Source organism: Anopheles coluzzii, chromosome 3 (genome assembly GCF_943734685.1).
Source record: "Anopheles coluzzii chromosome 3, AcolN3, whole genome shotgun sequence".
In the NCBI taxonomy this organism is placed as follows: domain Eukaryota; kingdom Metazoa; phylum Arthropoda; class Insecta; order Diptera; family Culicidae; genus Anopheles; species Anopheles coluzzii.
The window spans coordinates 67,093,590-67,114,982 of record NC_064671.1 but is presented as its reverse complement, the minus strand read 5'-3'; the positions used below and the strand labels follow the sequence as shown (position 1 = coordinate 67,114,982).

Genomic DNA, 21,393 nt, shown 5'->3' with positions numbered 1-21,393 from the left:
ATTAAGCTATTAATCGTGCTTTACGATTGGATTGCTCTAGATTGGAAGTAAATTAGTTTTTTTGTTTTCGTTTATTTTTGAAAGGATTTTCGAACTCAATTTTTTTTCATCTTTTATGGAAAATCGCTGACTAGTTAATAAAATGAGAACGTTAAATAAAAAATCTACCCCTGTTTTGTGATCGTTTTCCGTTATTGATTTGATAATCTTTTTTAATTTATGATAATTACCTATTGATAATATGAACCCAACTCAATTGCCTGATTGATCCTTTCCATGCGGTAAAACTGCACCGCATTGCACAACTTCATACATGCCAAACCATTTTTGAAACATTTCTCTGCTGCATCCAAAACCACCATTAGAAGAGGCAGAAAAAAAACCTCAACATTGAATCAGTCCACACCCATCTTCAGCATGGAATGTTTCATCCCTCAAGCAAGACAAGTTTGCATCACACTTTTCATAATAACAGTACCACCAACCAAAGCACAAAACACCCAACAATCAAATAAAGAAATCCCAATTCCCACCACCGCCTAACAACTGAGACAACGGCCAAACGATTGTGCGCAAACGGTTTTACAAGGGGGGAGTGGGTATAAGGTAGCATAAAAATCAACATATTATTAACCTTTCATAATATTCCCTTTTTTTCTTTCTACCGGGCACACAATATACAATATCTCTCCCGGAGCATCCCTCCCTCCCAAACCGGTCAAACCAATTTCACGTCACCTTTCAACAACAGCCCCAGCAGTGGCCAGCTATTTGGTCCGTTTTGGTGGCTTCGGACGTTTTGGATTCAGCCGTGGATCTTCATTCTCACCCCAACAATTGCACAAATCATACGGTAGCGCATAATTGTAGCTTCTATTATGCGCGCCACTCAAACAGACGCAACAAACAGAACCTGAGGAGTTGCGGGAAGGGAGGAATGGAGGAAACGAATGAAAAACGCCACAAAATTCAGGAAGGTGCTTATTAATCGTTCTCAAACTCGCTTAACAAAACGGAGGCGCTGCTACCGGATTGATTGACTCTGTGTCTGTGTGTGTATGTGTCTCGATCGATCGTGCGCACACACTGTGTGCGCAATCGTTCTTCGGTTGGAAAAGAGGAGAGAACAGAGGGCGTTAACGCCACCATGATTAGTAAACCCCTTTTTTTGGGGTGTGAAAACAGATGCCCCCTTTGGTGTGACGGTTTTCTCTCTGCCCCCTGGGTGTGTGTGTGTGCGTTAGAAAATTTCCCCTCCAAATCTCAGCTCAGCTTCTAACGTCCCGGGGGGTTGGTGGTCCTGTGTGCGTGCGGTGAGGATAATTACATGTTTCGGCATCGCGCTGGCGTATTCTACAGCGTGCGAGGGCAGGACCTTCGCTTGACGTGCAGCCCGCTTCCCTGTCTATATGGTTCTTGAATGGAGTTTGGGAGTGAGTTTTCACATTTGAATGACTTTTCTACTCTGTTTAAGACCGATGATCTATGAGGCTTTCCTTCATAACGTTCTAGATATTTGTGTATTTGTTGAAAAAGCGCATAGTAAAAAACGTAAATCTTGGGATCATTTTTGTCACATTCAACATTTAAAAGCCGATGGCCATTACACACTTAGTTGAAATTCTATTTTCCGCCCCAAAATGTGTCTTTTGATTGGGTAAATCATTTAAATCCTACATGAGTGAGACATGAATCGTTCATAAAGGAATATGGCCCTTAAGATCATTATGTAGATTAATTCTTCATTCTGTTCTAATAATATTCTTTCGGACATTTCGCTTCTGATGTTGCAGTATACAAATCCCTTTGACATCTTAACACCACCTGTTTTCCGTGTGATCTACGGAGAACCTGTTCGACTACTACCTTCTTCTAGCTACATCGACCCCAGTAGTCGATTGGATAAGAGCGTCAGCTTCTGCAAGACCGAACAGATTCGATTCCCATCCAGACCAAAACCTTTCAAATATTAATTGTGCAAGGAGATTTGGTTTCCTCCTGGTTACTTGTTGATACATTTCTTAGCGCTCTAGATCAAAAATAAGAAAACCGTCTAGGTTTTGTACTCCCCAACCTGGTGATACAACCATGTCCACACATGAGCGACTAATGATTTTCGACGAATGAGTTCACCGGTGGTACGGCTGATTAGAAAAGTCTCCGAGTACTACCTATTGCATTTAGAACTGTTATCGTAGTTCGTTATGTATCTTCAAGGGAAAAAATAATACTTTGATACTTAAAATCATTTATTATTAAATTTTCCCAGGTAATACGACTGTTATTTCAATTACGTTTGAATCAATTCGATGGTGTATTATCTTGAAATCTTTAGTGTATAATTTATAAATTCCTAAAAAGCCCTTGTAAATCTGTAGCAACGTTATGTATAAAAAAACGCTAAAATTCTTTCCAAAAAGATTTTGCCAAACATTTAATAAACTTTACACCAAATTGTTGCTCTTAAAATTTAACATCACCGTTCAGTTGCTACGGCTCGTGGTTGTGATCCATACATCATTATCATAAGGAAGATCACTTTAGGGGAAAGACAATAAGAACTATAAGTGGAACCACTCATAACGAGTTTTTTTTTGCATTACGAGCAAATCTTAACGCTCAACAAATACCTCTCATAAAGAGAAAAGTTTCGCATAACGCATTTTTGGTGCCGATGTAAAATTAAAATCATGATTGGTAAACATTGAGCATTTCTTTGATTTTTATTATCGCTCAAACAAAATACTATTGCAAGGAGGAAAAGTATCGCATAACTGTTCGGGGCACAAATGTGCGGCACATTTTGCTGGATCTGCTTGATCGTGGAGGTGAGAGATTTCTCTGCAAATTCGTGCCAATTATAGGAATGTCATGTGACTACTTATGTATGCAAGTGTGTTGTAGATTTGATGCCCATAAAATTTTCGAAATCTGTAATTACTTTATTTGCCCGAAAGAATGCTTACCATAACCAATATCTGTAATCAAACTGGCTTGTTAAAAATAAGTCTAGTTGGAAATGTTTCTAAAATGTTTTCTAAAATGAAAGTCTAACACAATCGTCCATTTTTTCAAGAAAATGAACCAAAAACAAAGAAATAGTGAACTAAAAATATATTCCCAATTAGTAATATAATAAAGACATTATTATTTTTTTCAGGTGCAGGTGTGCCCTTTTTACGGAAACCAATTATTTCATTTTCCATACAAACCATACGGAAAAAAGCCTCCCGCATAACGAATGAGTCACTGGCGCAAGTTAAACATGTTAGGAGGAGTTCTGTATCTGTATAAAAGAATAGAAACAGCTTCTACTGGTTTTCCATTAACTTTTCTTCCTGACAATGATAATTAGCTCTATCAATACTTACATCTTCACCGATTAAGAAACGAAGTTACTTTTGCTTGGTTTTTGGGAGGATTTGTTCCACACTGCCGAAGCGTATGTAACATGACACATTCAGCGTTTTTCAGCATGACTTGCACAACCCCACTAACTTCTTTGGGCCCCCACTTCCATCGTCTGAGCGTGATTGTGAAAAAAGAGACACATAATAACACTTGTGATGAGATGAGCCGTACATATTAGTTGCGCGGGGCAGCAGATATGTAACGAGAAGCTGAACGCATTTGTATAATTTTCACATCACACTTTGGGCTGGAAACGGATGCGAAAATTTGACGAGAAAATTGTTCACTTCCGCCGTTCGAACATACGTTTTCTTGTGTTTTTTTTTCCTCGTTTTTGGTACTAAATATTGCATCTGTTTTGCTTCGTTTTTGGTATGCTTTCAGTAATATTTATTTAGTTTTGTTTACTGTTTCTTTCCCTTTTTAACGTTCATTGAGCATTGATTTTTGAGAATTACTAACTTGTAGTTTCTATTTTGCTTGTTCAACTTCTTTATCAGAGTGTTTTACTGTTTTTTCTTGTTTTACCCTTCTTTTTTGCATTATGATTCCTTTTAGTTCTCATGATTGTACATTTATCTTTATTGTTCATTTATTCCTTTCATCCATTGCATTTTGAGCAGATTAATATATAACTTCATTTACTCTAAGTCAAACAATTTGTGCCTTGCAAATTTGGCCACCATGCATCCATGGAACAAAACTCACTTACAACAATTGCAATGAAAATTAACAGCAGCAAACGTCTCACACCAAAAAAAGTAAAACCCAAATCCTATTTTATTTCAATTGTGTATCGCTTTCGCAGTTGTGTAAAGCAAGAACACTTAGAATGGAACGAAAAACGCACCATTCAACGGAACATTAATCGATCCCATTTTACTTCCTCGTACAGAGAAGGCTGAAGTGCTCCACAAAGTCACCACGAAATCGGTGAACACTTGAGCCTCGAACCTTAAAAAAACATTCACCTTCAGAAATCCCACACCATCTACCAGGCTCCTGCGAACTTCTCTGTGTTTGTGTGTGTGTGTGTGTGCGTGTGTATCATATGCAAATAGCTGGCAAGGTAAAGATCAATTAGTTTCAAGAGCTTCTTAAGAAAAAGTCCCAGCGAGTCGACGGCGACGAACGATTAATCGGCCGAAGGAGCACACTGTAAACGAAGGAAAAACGGTTTTTTTTGTCCGTCTCCTGAAGGACCCACCACAATTTGGTCTCAGAAAAAGCGAAAAAAAAACACTGTCATAGAATTGTAGGATTAAGAGAAGCTTCAAATTCGAAATTCCTCCAGACGGGTTTCGTGAGAAGAAGGTGAGAAAATTAGTGTGTTGTACTGGGGAGAAGAAAAAAAAGAGGAAATCAATCCCGGAAAAGGGTGGCAGGATACGGTGAAAGAATCAACAAATTAACTACCTCACAATGGACGCGGCTAACACCGCGGAAAGGGACGACCGAAGGCCACATTTCAATGCAACACTTGACAAACTTCCTGGTCGCGCACACGGAATCTCGCCGGGCCCGTCTTCATCAATTGCACACGATCCAAGCAAACAAGAGCAAGGAAGTCCCACGGGTTGTGTGTGGCCACAGAAACAGTGGGCCTTCAAAACCCCGTGAAAATCCCTCCCTATCCCCCTAAAAAGGCCTGAAAACGCAACCAGAAACGCAAACAATATTGGGAAAAAACTGGGAAATCCATTCCACTTGCGGGCGAAATGAGGCGGTTTTTTGTTGGTTTGTTCCACGCTTCCGCAAGATCGCTATCCGAGGTTGGGGTGTGGTCGTCGCAAACCCTCCTCTGCCCGTTTTGGTTGAAGGACTCGGGGTGCTCCTCGGTAGTGGTGGTGTTGCGCGAACCGTGAACCCCTTGTCCTCAACGGCGACGTTCGCCACTCGAGAGCCACGGGATCAAGTGCTGTTCAAGCGCTCAATCGATTGCACTATTTTGCATCCGCGGTTTCCTAGTTTCCCTTTTTCCCTTTTTTACCTATTTCGTTCATTGTTGTACGGAAAGGACTGCTGGAGACTCGTTTTATCGGGTGCATAACGAAGCATAACTTCCGGGTTGTCGCATTTGGTATGATTTGGAAGGAAGGGAGGATGTGGATGGGGAGGGAATGGTTTAATCGTTCTAACAATTCCAACTAACTAAGTACTTCAGGAGAACAGCCGCGCTTAGAGTTGCGAGAGAGTAACTGTTATTGTTTGTGTCCTGGTCAATATGCAATCGGAACTTTACACGTTCAATGCAATTTTATGAAATTACAATACAAAGCGAACATGCAAGCGAACTAGTTTTAAACGCTACATAGAAACAAGAAAACACATTTTTAGACCTTAAAAACGTGTATAATGCTTTCCAATTGATGGTAAGGTAAGTTCAATAAAGAATAAAATAAGAAAGAACTACGTATATCAGATTTTAAAAGAAGATAACCATCATAGAATATAAAATAAAACACAGAAACACTAGCGAAACAAAGGAGAAATTCAAACACAAATCAAAAACTGTATAGAAATCAGAAAAAAACAAAAGAAGAAAACGTAAATCACTGTTGAGAAAAAAAAACAGCTCAGACAATATAAGAAACACAAAAACTATAAGAAAACGTTTACGAAATCCATGAACAAAACAACGAAAGTTATCGATAGATTAACGAAAAATAGTATAGAATCGGAAAAGAAGAAAAAACAAAAAATGAGAAATAATACGCATATCACAGCAAAAAACAAATAAAATAAAACATACACAAAACACGGTAAAAAACATAAGAGAAATCCAAAAACAAACTACCGTAACTAATCGATAGATATATGAAACACATTAAAGTAATCAAAAAAGCTGTTTCTAAATTGGAGTTACATAAAAAGTAATATTTTTTTTTATTCAGGAGTAACGGTCCAAAAAGGCCGTATTGCTTAAATAAAAAGTAATATTTCTTCATATGATAAAACAACACATTATAATGCAAAAACTAATATCAAGAAATAGATTTATCCTAACACAGTATAAAATGGAACATTATTTGAGTAATATATTTAAAAACTTTATTTTAAACTAAGAATCCTTTTCTTATGAAATCATTATCATCAAAATAGCTATGTCTATATGCGTTGGAATTATTTCAATGATTTAGTTGGCTACAGAAATGTGTATTCTTTCTTTCTCTATTATTGCACCATTAAAACTGTGTTCGTGTTCAATACTTTTCTTTCTCATTTTTGTGTCTTTTAATACGTATAAACTACCTATAAAAGCCCTCAAAAGTTTGCATTTACCGATCCGTTTTCATTTCCACTCTTATGAGACCAGCGCTGCAGATGAAGCGGGTGGCTGGTGTACCGGTTCAATAATTCCGTAAACAAATGCGTGTTGTAATGTATACTTCAGTGAACAATCACACTTCTCGGTGGTGCGGTTGGTGTGTTTTTTTATTGTCAACGAGTACACGAGTGTTAAAATCGATTCGATACATTATAAATTTCCAGCAACAAAAAACGGAGGAACATACGTTTAGAGGAGTCCTTTTTGTTTCATTTATTCATTTATTTGAACTAAACGGTTTGCAAATGGATAGAAATTATTGGAAAACAATGGATGTTTAACGTACTACAGACGCTTTTTTAACATTTAACAAAAAGGGAAATTACATTTCGTAACAATTTTCATTGAATAATTATGTATACTAATGATGTATGACGTATGATGTATAATAATGATGTAATTTGTAAAAAAGATATAAGAAATCAAATTCGGTTAATGTTCAATGCATGAAAATAACTCAAAAACTAAACGAACAATTCAACATGATAATTGTCAGAAAATTAGAACGCCCTTTCCGATGCTTCCGTGCTGGAATTTGCTCTTCAGCAACACTTTAAGAAACATGTGAAAAAATATATTTCCCAGAGATCACCACCATGTGACCCAGGATCGACGGGTGGCCAGTACCCACCCATTGCTGCAAGCAGGATTCCGTGTTAAAGCCTTTCCCCGGTGATCGTGGTCCACCATTTCGGGATCAAATTCCGTACGGTACTACGGGTCTTGCAAACGGGGTAAAAAGGGCTTAATTTGGGGTCGGTGTGAAAAGGATTGAGGGCAATGTCGTGGCGTGCGTGGCACTGCCCGCCTGCCTGCCTGCCTGCGGTGCACTATTGTGAGGTTTAATTGACCACTTTTATCCTTTTAATATCCTTTATCGGTATGGGGGATTGCCAAAACGCACGCTGCTGTGACATCCGGCAACTGTGTATCGACACAGCACACACAGCCCGGACATTCGGCTATGGCCGGACCTGTAACTCTTGCTGAGCTATAACCTTGAAAGGGAAAATTGGAAACAGAGAACATATTGATTAGGTTGAGTAGGTAGGGAAAGGAAGTAAGAAATGAATAATGAAGTAAAAGAAATATTGCAATACAGTTTTGAAGTATAACATATTCAATGATTTGAGAGTTATTTTCTTTAAGAATTAAAGATTCCTTTTGATAAGGACAATTACAATTATATTACGATAATCCGATTATTAGAAGAAAAAATTATGAAAAATTATGAAATAAAACTAAATGGAATCGAAAAGATATAATTAAATAAAATAACTTATCATAAATATTCTTAAATATTGCCAAACAAAATCGAACCTCCAAATGATAAAAATACAAATGGAAAATATCACATAACATTAGCGATAAAATAAATAAAAAATGTAACGTTATTACGATGTAACGTTAAAAATTCAAATTTCGCTCATAACGCCGTGCGCCGTCACAAATCGTTTCGTCGTCTACGGACGTCACCCCTCGGAAAGTCGGGCGAAAACGAGCTGTCAAAACAAAGCCGAACCGTCAAAGCAAACCGAGCGGCGCCGCGAACACTGTGGTTTGTTTACTGCACCGTTTGTGCAGGAAAATTGTTGAAAAACGCTACTTTTGCTGTGAAAAAAACGGCATTTCATTTGTGAAATAGTTAAAGCACAAAACATTCCACATCGCCACTACCATGGACCGGCACGATCAGACGTTGATGGACAAATCGATGCGGTCGGTGTTTGGTAAGAGCGTTAAACAGGCAACACAACACAGCATCTTCTATCGCTAACAACCGGCGTTTTTTCTCACTCGTTTTAGTCGGAAACATTCCGTACGAAGCAACGGAAGAGAAGCTGAAGGATATTTTCTGTGAAGTTGGACCCGTTCTATCGCTAAAGTAAGTGACCACACTCGATTGTTTGTTTACATCGTGTGCTCTAATTCACAACGCTCTCTCTCTCCTTCTTCCCATTCACAGATTAGTATTCGACCGAGAGAGTGGCAAACCGAAAGGTTACGGATTCTGCGAATACAAAGACCAGGAGACGGCCCTCAGCGCCATGCGCAACCTGAACGGGTACGAGTTCGGTGGACGTGCCCTGCGCGTCGACAACGCCTGTACGGAAAAGTCCCGCATGGAGATGGCCGCCCTGCTGCAGGGCCCACAGGTAGAGAACCCGTACGGTGCCGAGTGCGATCCGGAAGAAACGCCCGACCTCATTGCGAAAACCGTCACCGGCCTGCAGCCGGACCAGATGTACGAGCTGATGCGCCAAGCGAAAGCGTGCATACAGAACGATCCGCTCGAGGCGCGCAACATGCTGCTCGAGAATCCGCAGCTCACGTACGCCCTGCTCCAGTCGGCGGTTGTGATGCGGATTGTCGATTCGCACACCGCCCTGTCCTTCCTGCACGGGCGTAACACGATGCCGCCGGTGCTGACGGACGATCCACTGAGTGCGGTGCCGACGGTGCGGGAGCAGATACATCCTGCGTTCGACGGTCCGGACGGTGGCGGACACGAACCGAGACAGTTTCATCACGACAGTGACGAGCGGCATCTACTGCGCGACCGTATGGCACAAGCGGCGGCGGCTCCGCCCGTCCCAATGGACATGGATCTGCGTATGATGGATCCGTTTATGGCGGGCCATCAGCCCGGCAATATCCTACCGGAACCGGTTGCATTCCCACCGGCGGGTGTCGAGATACGGCCCCGTCCCGTTGATCCACGTCTGCACAAGGATCCAAGGTTGGAGGCTGCGGTCGCACCGTCCGGTCCGATGGGTGGCAGCAAAGCACAAATGGCGACCGCCTCAAGTGCACTGGCAGACCATGCGGCCAAGGCAGCGGCGGCCGAACCGAAATCCAAAGCGGGAGCATCGAACGATGCCTCGGACCAGGAGAAGGCGGCACTGATCATGCAGGTGCTGCAGCTTTCCGACGAGCAGATTGCACTACTGCCGCAGGATCAGCGTGCCAGCATTCTGGTGCTAAAGGAACAGATTTCACGCAATGCACCGAAATGAGCGAGAGGGGAAATGTAATATTAAAATAAAACTGTTTAAGTGTATGAAGAAGCTTCGAACGAATCCTTTCTTTGGCGTTTTTTTTTTTTTGAGAAATACTGCCTCACGAATAAGACAGGACAGAAAAGCAACAAACAACGGTCTTATTTATACATCAAGTGCCCCTCTTCACCTTTAACAAAACCCTCCAAAAACCGTTTAAATGCATAGTTAAATTCAAAATCACAAGCTCCACACCCTCCATTCCCTCCCAAGTTCTATTCATCCTTACAATTGCAAACGGCAATTACTGGGAAACGGGCAGCCAAGAGAGGTTCATTAAAAAATAACAACCGCCTGACAATAATAGACGACATTCGACTTGCTTTATGCACCCGTCAGTAGCACAACAATCGCCAAAACCGATTGATTTTCCACCAAATAAAGCCTGAATCCTGCCATTCAAATCAGATACATGTGTGTGCGCGCGCGACAAGGGTTCGCGGTCCACTTTCCTGGGGAGTGTGAACAGAATTTCAACCGAGAGGAAAAAAAAGAACAGGGAATTCACACCAACCGTAGGTACCTGTGACTGCTGTCGCCTACAAACCCACACAGGCCCCCCGCTCACAATAGTTTCCTTTACATCCGGGTTCGGATCGGATTCCCTCAGCGATTTGCCCTTATTACAATGGTGCAGTTGACACATTTACTTGAATAGGATTCGGTGGAACAGAACAAAAAAGTCCTTCCAAGAGTCCTTCCAGGGATTCAAAAATCGAATAATGTTTCTCATTCTCTCTTGTATGTCCCTTTAAAAACACGGATAAAGGAAACAAGCCCACGCGTGTATAATTGTGGACAAGAAACGCCCACAATGTCACCGGAACCTCTCTCCCCGTGCAAACAATAGCGCGCCCAACACACTCACACAAAAGGTGACGATTATTGAAATCATATCCTTAGCCTGTCTCCCTCCTTTTTGTTGTCCCCGTACGGACAAAAACACTGATTGCGGTTCACGACACGACCAAGAAGGAGCGGGATAATTGTGGGCCGACCGACCGGATCTATTTGGTGTCAAATGCAATGGGCGCGCCAGCCCATTTCCAAACTCGCGTTGAAAAATGGGGAAGAAAGGAACAGCAGCGTATGGGTAAAACGGTTCTGTGTTCGCATAATTTTGAGCGTTTCTTTGTATTACAACCTAGTGGTGGATCAAGATGACAAAAATCTTGAGTCGACTCCGATTCGACTCCAGCCATTTCGGAACCGACTTCGGAAGGTAGGTCCTGCCAGCATTATCCGAAGTCGTTCGAAATCGTCCAGAGTAGTGGCGGGAACTCGGAATCGGACCTACCAGATCAACCGGAGCCGATTCCGATTCCGAGGTCAATTCTGGAGCCGATTCCCGAGTTGGCTCCGGAGTCGTCTCAGAAGCCGATTCCGGGGTCGGCTCCGAAATCTATTTCGTAATCAGATTCGGCTCCGGAATCGGAATCGACCTGGGAATCGCTATTTGCTCCGGTAATGTAATCAGGATTGACTCCAGAAATGGAATTAGCCTTGCAATGAGAATCAATTCTTGAATTGAAATAAAAGGTTTCGGAAGCGAAATCAGTCCATGAATCTCCCTTAATATGGATCGTTTACGAGTAAATTTTGATTCTTTGCGGCTATCAATACGTAGCATCATTGGACCTAAACGCCTATTCTTATGGTGATGCCGAAACTGACTCCGTTTCAAATCTGATTCTGATTTCGGAGCCAATTTCGATTCCGAAAGCAATTCCGATTCCGGAACCAATTCCGGAGCCAATTTCGATTTCGAAGCCGATTCTGAGTTCGAAGCGAATTTCGATTCCGGAACCAATTCCGGAGCTTTATTTTCCAGAAAACTTTGGAGCTAGCCGGAACTGATTTCGACAAAAACTTCATTTTTCCCATCACTAGGCTGGAGCCGTCGTAACTAATCACTAGTCGTCCGGAATTATCCAGAGTCGTCCAGAATCGGAGTGGTCCAGAATCGGAGTCGTTATCGTTCGGAGTCGTCAGGAGTCGTTCAGAATCAGTTGAAGTCGGAGTCGTCCGTAGTCGGCTGGAGTCGACCTTCGCAACAAAGGTCTGTATACGAAGTGCAAAAAGACAAAAAAAATCAACGAAATTAAATGTCTGACAACAAGTACATTGCACCGGATGGCACCAGTTGACTCCGACCGACTCCGATTCCGCCGGTTACGGTTGACTTTGATCGACCCTGGACGACTCCTGCCGACTCCGTACGACTCCAGACGATTGCGGATGACTACAGACAGCCGCCGACTACTACTGACGACTCGTAACGCCAACAATCCAGATGACTCCGACTCCAAACATAACTAATGATTTCCATTTTGCCGAAGTTGTAATCGGACTAACAATAGTCGGAGTTAGACCAGAGTCATGGATGCGCTCCAGAGAGCACATCACTACTAACAATCCCGCATTTAATACACCAATTCTAAATCGCTCATTCTGCGCCGATCAACATTTTCGAGCGCGCGTGGCAATTGCTGCTCCTGCAGGACGAAACAGTAGGTTCATGACCTGTATGTTGGTGTGTTGGGAAATTCCCATATCGCGCATCTAACTTTGCCTTATTCAAAAGCGGGTTCAATTCTACTTCCTAATTCCCTCCCTTTCCCTGCCTTCGGGAATCATATTTGTTTGCTAAATGCTACTGTGAATGTTTTCGCTTTTCATCCCTTCTTTTGTTGCTAGTCGTACGCGCGCTCTGTGACTGTGTGACCATTGCTTCCCACGTTTCAAACACAGCATACCTTTTGTCACCTTTTGACAAAGGGAATTACACGCACACACAACACACTATCCTCGAAGCATTCACACTTTTCGGACCTTCTTTGCTGTTGTTATGGCCCAACCTGCCTAACGGCTAAGGGCACTCACCGAAGACAGGCAATGGTCTTCGGGTGATGTGTGAGTGTAGCAGGTCGGGCCAGAGAGAGAGCCGAGCGGCGAAGTGCATTATTATACGGTAGGCTATCGCACGGGCAACAAGAGGAGATAGATAAAAGGCATATTCCATATACTCAGAAAGACGAAAGTGTACTATATTCGATAGAAGGGTGGCGATATCACAACAGTGGCGACGAGTTTAGTTAAATTGTTTTATTTATTGAACTGTTTTTATCGAACCGAACGCAGAGTTAATTTATTTTGTTTCGTTTTAACGTATTATTTATTCAAAGTGTGTCGGCCGTATACGCGTCAAGTCGTTATTTTATTTTTTTTTATTAATCGTTTGTGAATCGCGCCAAAAGAAATCGGTACAATTTCGCGTAAGCGTAGAAGGATGCTAAACCCGGACGAGATGATGGAGGAGGAAGAGCATCGCCGCTTATCCCAAAATTGGGGTGGAAATGCAGTTTTTGGTAATGGGCAGCAGCAGCCATCGCAGAGCAACGTAGCGTTACCAGCTCAACCACCATTGCAAAATGTAGTCGGGGCGCCATCGCAGCAAGGTGCATCGACCTCGGGGCAAGACGCCGGGATGCTATCGCAAATGCTGAAATTATTGCAACAGCAAATGAACCAGCAACAGCAGCTTATGGCGCAAATGTTGAAATACCAACAGCAATCCGTCCCGCAGCCTTCGCAACCTAGTTTGATACCGACTAATCCTGAGCTTATAATTGATGCGTTGGCGAGCAACATAAGCGAATTTAGATACGAGGCTGAATCTGGAGCAACGTTTAAGGCCTGGTACGAGCGTTACGAGGACTTATTTTTGAGGGACGCTTCCCGACTCGACGATGGGGCGAAAGTACGGCTCCTTGGGCGTAAGTTGGGCACGGCAGAACACGCTCGTTTCACCAGTTTTATACTACCTCGCGCGCCTCGTGAACTAACATTTGACGAAACGGTTGCAAAGCTAACGGCCCTTTTTGGTAGAACGGAATCCTTACTCAGCAAACGTTACAAGTGCATGCAGATAACCAAAGCACCCCGGGAAGATCTGCTCACGTTTTCTTGCCGCGTAAACCGTGCCTGTGTCGACTTTGAGTTTGCCGGAATGAACGAGGAGCAATTCAAGTGCCTTATCCTTGTTTGCGGACTCAAAGAAGAAGTCGATAGTGACATGCGCAACCGGTTATTAGCCCGTATCGAGGAGAAACATGATGTGACGTTGGAGCAGTTATCAGCAGAATGCCAGCGTATCACCAATATAAAAGTGGATAGTGCATTAATTGCCAACGAATCAGGAGAACGGGTCCTTGCAGTTAACAGCGGTGGCTATAGACAAAAACAATTTCAATTTAATCGTCAGCAGTACCAGTCCTACGGTCAACCAACACAGGCGCATGCACGGGCAAATGATAACACCATGTCAGTACAAAAGCCGTTGAATGCGTGTTGGTTGTGCAGTGGCCCGCATTGGAAGCGTGAGTGTCCATATAGGTCCCACGAATGTGCGGATTGTGGAAGGCTTGGGCATCGCGAAGGGCACTGTGAAGTCGTCAATCGATTCCAGCGGCGTGGATACAATAAAAAAGGTACTAATGTGGCAACGCGCGTCGTGAACATAAATGTATGCGATGTAGAAGCAAGGCGAAAGTATGTACATATCTTGATCAACGGAAGACCAACTAAGCTGCAGCTAGACACGGCATCAGATATTACGGTAATCAGCGAGGGATTGTGGAAGGATATCGGACAGCCATCTCTGATAAGGGCTACGGTAAAAGCTAAGGCGGCCTCGCAGGAGTATCTTGAACTAATGGGTGAGTTTGAAGCGTTATTAACCATTGCTTCTAGGACCCAAAAGGCAGTAGTTCGAGTCGCATATGCTAACCTGTTGTTACTAGGAGCAGACGTCGTGGAGTCCTTTTCACTCGGATCTATCCCGATGGACCATTATTGTAGTAGCATCGATGCGGAAAGTGCAACTCAGATGACATGGGAGGAACGTTTTCCAACAGTTTTCCGAGGGATGGGTCTTTGCACCAAATCAAGCATAAAGTTGAAAGTGAAGGAAGGCAGTCGACCCATATTTCGTCCCAAGCGGCCGGTGGCATACGCAATGCTGAAGACTGTTGATGAGGAGCTAGATCGATTAGAAACCTTGAACGTGATCACGCCAGTTGATTATTCTGAGTGGGCTGCCCCCATAGTGGTAGTGCGTAAAGCGAACGGGAAAATTAGGATCTGCGGTGACTATTCTACTGGACTGAACGATCTTCTACAATCACATGAGTATCCACTCCCTTTGCCTGAGGATATCTTCGCTAAATTGTCTAAATGCCGCATATTCAGCAAAATTGACCTTTCTGATGCTTTTCTACAGGTCCAAATCGATAAAGAGTATCGCCCGCTGTTGACGATCAACACCCACCGGGGATTATACCACTACAACCGTTTGCCTCCGGGAATAAAAATTGCCCCAGCAGCATTTCAACAGTTGATCGACACGATGCTGGCAGGACTGTCAGGAGTTTGTGGTTATATGGACGACCTTATAATCGGTGGCTTGACAGATGAAGACCACGATAAGACTTTGGGTCAAGTACTGAAGCGTATAGAAGAATTCGGATTTACACTACGGGCTGATAAATGCGTTTTTAGAATGTGTCAGATAAAATACTTAGGGCATGTAATTGATGGTAGAGGAATACGCCCTGATCCGGAAAAGATAAGCTCCATACAAAACTTACCGCCACCCACTGACATCGCAGGAGTTCGTTCTTTTCTTGGAGCTATAAATTACTATGGGAAGTTCATACCGATGATGCGGGATCTAAGATTTCCACTCGACAGCCTTTTAAAAGATGAGAAGCAATTCAAATGGACAAAGGAGTGTGAAGCGGCATTTATGAAATTTAAGGAAGTACTATCATCAGAACTTTTACTAACACATTACGATCCATCCGCAGAAATAATAGTGGCAGCAGACGCCTCATCCGTTGGAATCGGAGCCACTCTTAGTCACAAGTTCTCCGACGGTAGCATCAAAGTTGTGCAACACGCTTCAAGGGCGCTGACAAAGGCGGAATCCAACTATAGCCAAATAGACCGCGAAGGTCTGGCCCTTGTTTATGCGGTTACAAAATTTCACAAGATGTTGTACGGCCGTCATTTTCGACTCCAAACTGATCATCGTCCTTTACTCCGGATTTTTGGATCGAAGAAGGGCATTCCGATATACACGGCTAGCAGACTACAGCGATTTGCCCTCACCATGCAGTTATATGATTTCACAATAGAATATGTACAATCCGGAATGTTTGGAAATGCAGATATCCTTTCGCGACTCATAAGGAACCACGCAAAGCCCGAAGCCGAATATGTGATTGCCAGCCTAAACCTAGAGGAGGATTTAAGGTCAGTAGCTATCAACGCGATTTCTAATTCCTCTCCTCTTTGTTTTAGAGATGTGGAGAGAAGTACGCAAGCGGACCCATTGCTGCGGAAGGTCTATCTATATATTCAGGAAGGCTGGCCACGGGATGCTACTTTTGGTTCAGAGTTGGCACGTTTTCACGTCAGGAGTGAAGCGCTATCGACCGTCGAAGGGTGCATCCTCTTTGGCGAAAGATTAGTGATACCGGAAGATCTGCGTGCGCATTGTCTAGAACAGCTCCATCGAGGCCACCCAGGCGTTGAACGTATGAAATCTCTCGCACGAAGCTACGTGTACTGGCCAAGATTAGACGACGAAATAGTGCAGTACGTGGCTGCTTGTGAGGCATGTGCTGCAGCAGCAAAGTCACCGCCTCAAGCAAAACCGACGCCGTGGCCGAAACCTTCTGGTCCATGGCAAAGGTTACACGTGGACTATGCGGGGCCAATTTTAGGCGACTACTTTCTTGTGGTTGTGGATGCCTTCTCAAAGTGGCCAGAGATTGTGAAAACCTCCACAACAACTTCACGGGCCACGGTAGCGATATTACGTGGATTATTCGCACGCTTTGGCATGCCCCTGAGTATTGTCAGTGACAACGGGCCACAATTTACGAGTCAGGAATTCAAAAACTTTTGCGAGTGCCATGGGATCCGACAAGTAACAACGGCGCCATTTCACCCGCAATCCAACGGACAGGCGGAGCGTTTCGTCGACACATTGAAGCGGGCTCTAAAGAAAATACAAACGGGAGGCACATCTATGGATGAAGCGTTGGACACATTCTTGCAGGCGTATCGCACCACGCCAAACCCAGCGCTTGAGGGGAATACAACACCGGCGGAAATCATCGTTAAGTACCCCGTAAGGACTCACTTGGAGCTATTACGTCGGCCTCCTGTTGTCGAAGAGGAAACAGAAATCACCGCTGCAGGGCTCCAGCCAGGAGATGTTGTTGCAACCAAGAAGTACTACCAAAATACATGGAAATGGATCTCCGCTGAGGTGCTACGAAGGCTGGGAACGGTGATGTATGAGTTAACCAGCCGAGACGGTCGAATTATGCGGAGACATATAGATCAGATCAGGAAACGATCAGTTAAAGAACCTCATCAGTTGGTGCAGGATAGTGAGACGCCCACACAACTGCCCATCGACATTCTGTTGGGTGAATGGAGTTTAACGGTACCGAACGAGCCTTTGCCGCTAAGCAGTACAACGGAGGAATTGCGCACGGTCCCTTCACCCCAGCCATTCTCCCCGGCACAGGTTGCACCTTCGGAAAGCAATCATCGTAAGATACGCTCACCTCGCCGTTCGTCTAGGAATAGAAAGCTTCCGCGAAGGTTCGATGCGTTCATACTTTAAAGGGGGAGATGTTATGGCCCAACCTGCCTAACGGCTAAGGGCACTCACCGAAGACAGGCAATGGTCTTCGGGTGATGTGTGAGTGTAGCAGGTCGGGCCAGAGAGAGAGCCGAGCGGCGAAGTGCATTATTATACGGTAGGCTATCGCACGGGCAACAAGAGGAGATAGATAAAAGGCATATTCCATATACTCAGAAAGACGAAAGTGTACTATATTCGATAGAAGGGTGGCGATATCACAACAGCTGTGTTCCCGTTTTCCTGCAGGTATGTTTTGGTTTTTCGCTTTTATTAGCGTTGCATACTGTCCCCAGAGGTTTTACCTACCTTTAACCCACCGCGATATGTGATGATGAATGGTGTTGTATAGATGGATCGGTTTTAAGTATAAGAAAAGGCCACTCTTCCTTCCTCTCTCTCTCTCTCTTTTTAGGTACGTTCCTTGTTCCGGCTTCGTTTCTCATCGCTCGCAGCGGTAAACTCGCGGTAGAAATTGTCCCCCACGCTCGGCGGATCGTTGATGTGAAGGTAAGGCCCAGCGTAAGCTGTACAAAACGGAAGAATTGCAGAAAATTACAAACACTCACCCAACGGTATGCTCTCCACACACTCACCTGTCATCGGGTTCCACGGTACGGTCAAGCGGTCCGACTTTGGTACCCCTTCCGCCGCAAACGACGTCCACAGGTCGACCATCAGCTTCGCCATCGCCGTATCGCGTTCGTTCAGCGCGTCCGGCTTGCCCGGTGGGTACGGGAAAAGGTACAGCTTGTCGTCGGAATGGTGCACGCCACCGCCGAACGGATAGTGGGACGTATCGTTCCCATAGCCGAACCGCGAATGCTCGCCGACGTAATCGAACGTGTACAGGTACGTCGCGTTTGGATTGACGCGTGCATTCGCCTGCGCTTCGCGGAGCAGCGGCGCTTTGATCAGTATGGTGCCGGCCAGCTAAACAAAGGAAAAGGAGAGAAATCATAATTAAATACATTACCAAGTAGAGAGAGGAAACCTTTGTTTTTGCTTACATCAATCAATCCATCGGCCATCTCACCGAAGCTGCCACTTTCCAGCTCTTTCGACGTGAACAACGATCGCATCTGATACCCAACGAACGCACCGGTGGGATCATCTCCTGCACCCAGGAACTTGCTCACAGCATCCATCAAGCCGTACTTCATAAAAGTAGGATCATCCAGCTTGCCCGTCCTCTTGAAATGATCGTACACGGTCGTCAGCAGAAAGGTGCCCTCGTGCTTGGTGACGCCCGCCATCATCGGGATGTTGGGCCGCACCTTGCCCTGCTTCATACACTCCAGCGGCGTTTGCGGTAGGTATCGCTCCCAATCGCCGGTCACGAGCCGATTGCCACCGACACGATCTAATCCGCTCTCCAGCGTCGTCTTTACCTTGTACTCGTTGAACACTTGCAGCAGCTTCCAAACGTCTACGTTCTGATAAAACGTGTCGATTTCTTCCTCCGGTGCATCAAATTCCTCGCCAGCTTCAAACGCTAGATCTCGCACACTTTGCAGCGGTTCCCTGTCCCACACCCACGGCGCACTCGAGCCGGCCGACTGCAGTATCACCTTGTGGAACAACCCGTCCGGCACCTGCGGGCTGTACAGCAGGGCGGAAATGGCGGCCGCACCGGCCGACTGCCCGAACAGCGTCACATTGGCCGGATCGCCCCCGAACCGCCCGATATGCTCCTGTACCCATTCGAGCGCCAGCTTCATATCCATCAGCCCCATATTGCCGGGAATGCTGCCGGTGTCGGTCTGCAGAAAACCGAGCGGCCCCAGCCGATACTGGATGGTCACTAGGACGACGTCCCGTTCCATCAGATACTCGCCCGTTTGGTTTTTGGCACAGCCTTCGTAAAAACCGCCCCCGTGGATGAACACCATCACCGGGCGCTTGGCCGCGAGCTTGGGTTGATAAGAAAATTGTGATTAATTTATACCCTTTGGCCCGTTTAGCAAGAATACACTTACATCGGAGCTGTAGATTGACAGCGTCAAACAGTCTTCCGGATCACCGGCAAACGCTTTGCCGGTAAATAGGGACAGCAGCTTCAGCTGCGGACAGGGCATACCGTGCCGGGTGGCATCCTTTATCCCCTGCCAGGGGGCTACTTTTATTGGAGGCTGTTAGGAGGAAGAGAAATGGATGTTATGTTATGGCTATGGTTTTCTCTATTTACACTAGAATTTACACTTTCACTCACCCGGAACCGATTCTTGCCGGACGTAGTTTGGGCGTAGTGAACACCCAGGAATTGATAAAACTTGCGACCCGTCCATGCGCTCGTGCCGGTGCTGCCCCGCAATGCACCCAGCTCAGCCAGATTTACGATCGGCGAACTGGCCTCCACACCTTGGTCGGTCATGACGGTGAGCAGGAGAACTGTGGGGAAAAATAAACACCAACGATAAGTGGACATTGTTGATAGAGCGATCGATTCCGTACCGATGCTGAAACCAAACTAAAATAAAACTTTAAAACCGTTAGGAATGGAGCTTCCCGGCTGCAGATTCTAGAGGATTTCTTTCTTCGCTTTCGACGTCTTTTTATGACGTTTTATCCACTTTGGACTAACAGCTGACAGTGAACCGGTTTTGTTATTGTAGCGATGCTTATCATCAACAGCGGAGGAGGAGGTTGGCATGAGGTGTGATGGGCTCCACCAAAGGGAGAATGGAGCACAGTGGAGCAAACCAGGACAAACGCGTTGATTGCAGAGAGCAGAATTGATTGTAAAATCCTGTAGGTTGAAGGTTCCAATTTCTTACTGGAATTAATATTTATTAGAAGGGCTATTCATATTGGAAACGTTCTTTGAGAATCATTATTTTGAAATAAATGAAAAATAAGTCAACGAAAAACAATTTGTATTTACTATTTAATTACATTCCTTGGAAATTGGAGAAAATAATGAGTTAAAGTTAATGCGATGCCTTGTGTTTTTTATTCGGTTTCAAATAGTCGTTTGGTTCGCTATACCGTACAATTGCATACCTTCAGGCGCTAATGCATATTGCCGTTGGGCTCTCTTGATAGAAGTACCATAGATCCTTAACATTTATAAAGTTGTTTAGAATGTTTTTTTTTTTTTAATCAGCCATATATAGTTTCCAAAACGACCTGGCCGTCATTTCTCCAAAATAATAAAAAAGCAAACATACACAACCCCGGCCAACAAAAACGGTACAAACCGTTGACCCAGCAGCGTGTCCATCATACCGTACGCGGAGGCACCGACCGGGGTGTCAAGTAACATGACTAAAGTAAATAAATTGAAAATAAACCAAACATTTTAGATTAATTTTGTGCAACATCGGGCCGTCCGTACTTCCGACCTGTACTGTACACACACGCACACTTGGCTCAACTATCAAGCGCACAGCAATAAATAAGATACAGCCCCCGACACAAGATAAGATCGCACATTTTCCTCCCATGCCTCGAAGGTGTTTTGGTGCGGCTACAATAAAGCTTATTTTTACATGACGGTATACATTTATAGATAAGGGTTTTGCAAACTAAAGTTGCCATAGGGAAAGCTACAACAACATTACAAATAACCATTAAATTGTGTTTAATAATCGATCACAACTAGAAGCGCTTAAACATTAAAATCGTCTATAGCCGTTACCAAACTTTAAAAAAATATGACACATATTCAAAATGACCGAAAAGCCTGAAAGCTGAATTTGTTGTAAAAAATACTTTTGTGAAATAATGCTTTATAAATAATGAAATGGCTTCTGGTTTATTATAAAAAAGAAAACAAAAGTACAATAAAAAAGATTAAGTATAATAAAGAAAATGAAATCTTCATCTCAAAATACCAACACGAGTTTCGGTATTAAGCATAATGGATAAGAAGA

At 44.1% G+C, this 21,393-nt stretch overlaps 3 protein-coding genes across 5 annotated transcripts; 2 read left to right on the top strand and 1 right to left on the bottom strand.

The window, feature by feature from the left end:
* Window positions 1-6,923: 6,923 nt before the first annotated feature.
* Window positions 6,924-20,115, bottom strand: LOC120957781 (glutactin-like). Of its 3 annotated transcripts, XR_007452725.1 has the most exons (7): window positions 20,092-20,115; window positions 19,731-19,909; window positions 19,498-19,650; window positions 18,529-19,431; window positions 18,115-18,451; window positions 17,828-18,045; window positions 6,924-7,737 (listed from the first exon to the last, which is right to left on the bottom strand). XR_007452725.1 is itself a non-coding variant. In XM_040380138.2 (6 exons), exons 2-6 carry the CDS (start codon window positions 19,890-19,892, stop codon window positions 17,930-17,932), a joined length of 1,671 nt encoding a protein of 556 aa, XP_040236072.2. In that variant the 5' UTR covers window positions 19,893-19,909; window positions 20,092-20,115; the 3' UTR covers window positions 17,769-17,929. The 3 variants fall into 3 exon arrangements, 2 of the variants coding, with proteins under 2 accessions (XP_040236072.2, XP_040236071.2); XM_040380138.2 differs by lacking the exon at window positions 6,924-7,737 and having other exon boundaries at window positions 17,769-18,045; XM_040380137.2 differs by lacking the exons at window positions 6,924-7,737; window positions 20,092-20,115 and adding an exon at window positions 19,973-20,085 and having other exon boundaries at window positions 17,769-18,045.
* LOC120957782 (cleavage stimulation factor subunit 2 tau variant-like) lies at window positions 8,255-9,819 on the top strand. The gene is made up of 3 exons (XM_040380140.2): window positions 8,255-8,469; window positions 8,546-8,624; window positions 8,706-9,819. Exons 1-3 carry the CDS (start codon window positions 8,418-8,420, stop codon window positions 9,754-9,756), a joined length of 1,182 nt encoding a protein of 393 aa, XP_040236074.2. The 5' UTR covers window positions 8,255-8,417; the 3' UTR covers window positions 9,757-9,819.
* Window positions 12,649-17,674, top strand: LOC125907503 (uncharacterized protein K02A2.6-like). Its single transcript, XM_049610139.1, has one exon. It carries the CDS (start codon window positions 13,088-13,090, stop codon window positions 17,498-17,500), a length of 4,413 nt encoding a protein of 1,470 aa, XP_049466096.1. The 5' UTR covers window positions 12,649-13,087; the 3' UTR covers window positions 17,501-17,674.
* Window positions 20,116-21,393: the final 1,278 nt, after the last annotated feature.

Bases quoted from the DNA above. Each gene is read 5' to 3' on its own strand.
- LOC120957782 (XM_040380140.2), top strand. From the start codon at position 8,418: ATGGACCGGCACGATCAGACGTTGATGGACAAATCGATGCGGTCGGTG. The intron at 8,470-8,545 runs GTAAGAGCGTTA...CACTCGTTTTAG, and splicing joins ATCGATGCGGTCGGTGTTTG to TCGGAAACATTCCGTACGAA. The intron at 8,625-8,705 runs GTAAGTGACCAC...TCCCATTCACAG, and splicing joins GGACCCGTTCTATCGCTAAA to ATTAGTATTCGACCGAGAGA.
- LOC125907503 (XM_049610139.1), top strand. From the start codon at position 13,088: ATGCTAAACCCGGACGAGATGATGGAGGAGGAAGAGCATCGCCGCTTA.
- LOC120957781 (XM_040380138.2), bottom strand. From the start codon at position 19,892: ATGACCGACCAAGGTGTGGAGGCCAGTTCGCCGATCGTAAATCTGGCT. The intron at 19,432-19,497 runs GTAAGTGTATTC...TATCAACCCAAG, and splicing joins TGTCAATCTACAGCTCCGAT to CTCGCGGCCAAGCGCCCGGT. The intron at 18,452-18,528 runs GTAAGCAAAAAC...TCCTTTGTTTAG, and splicing joins TGGCCGATGGATTGATTGAT to CTGGCCGGCACCATACTGAT.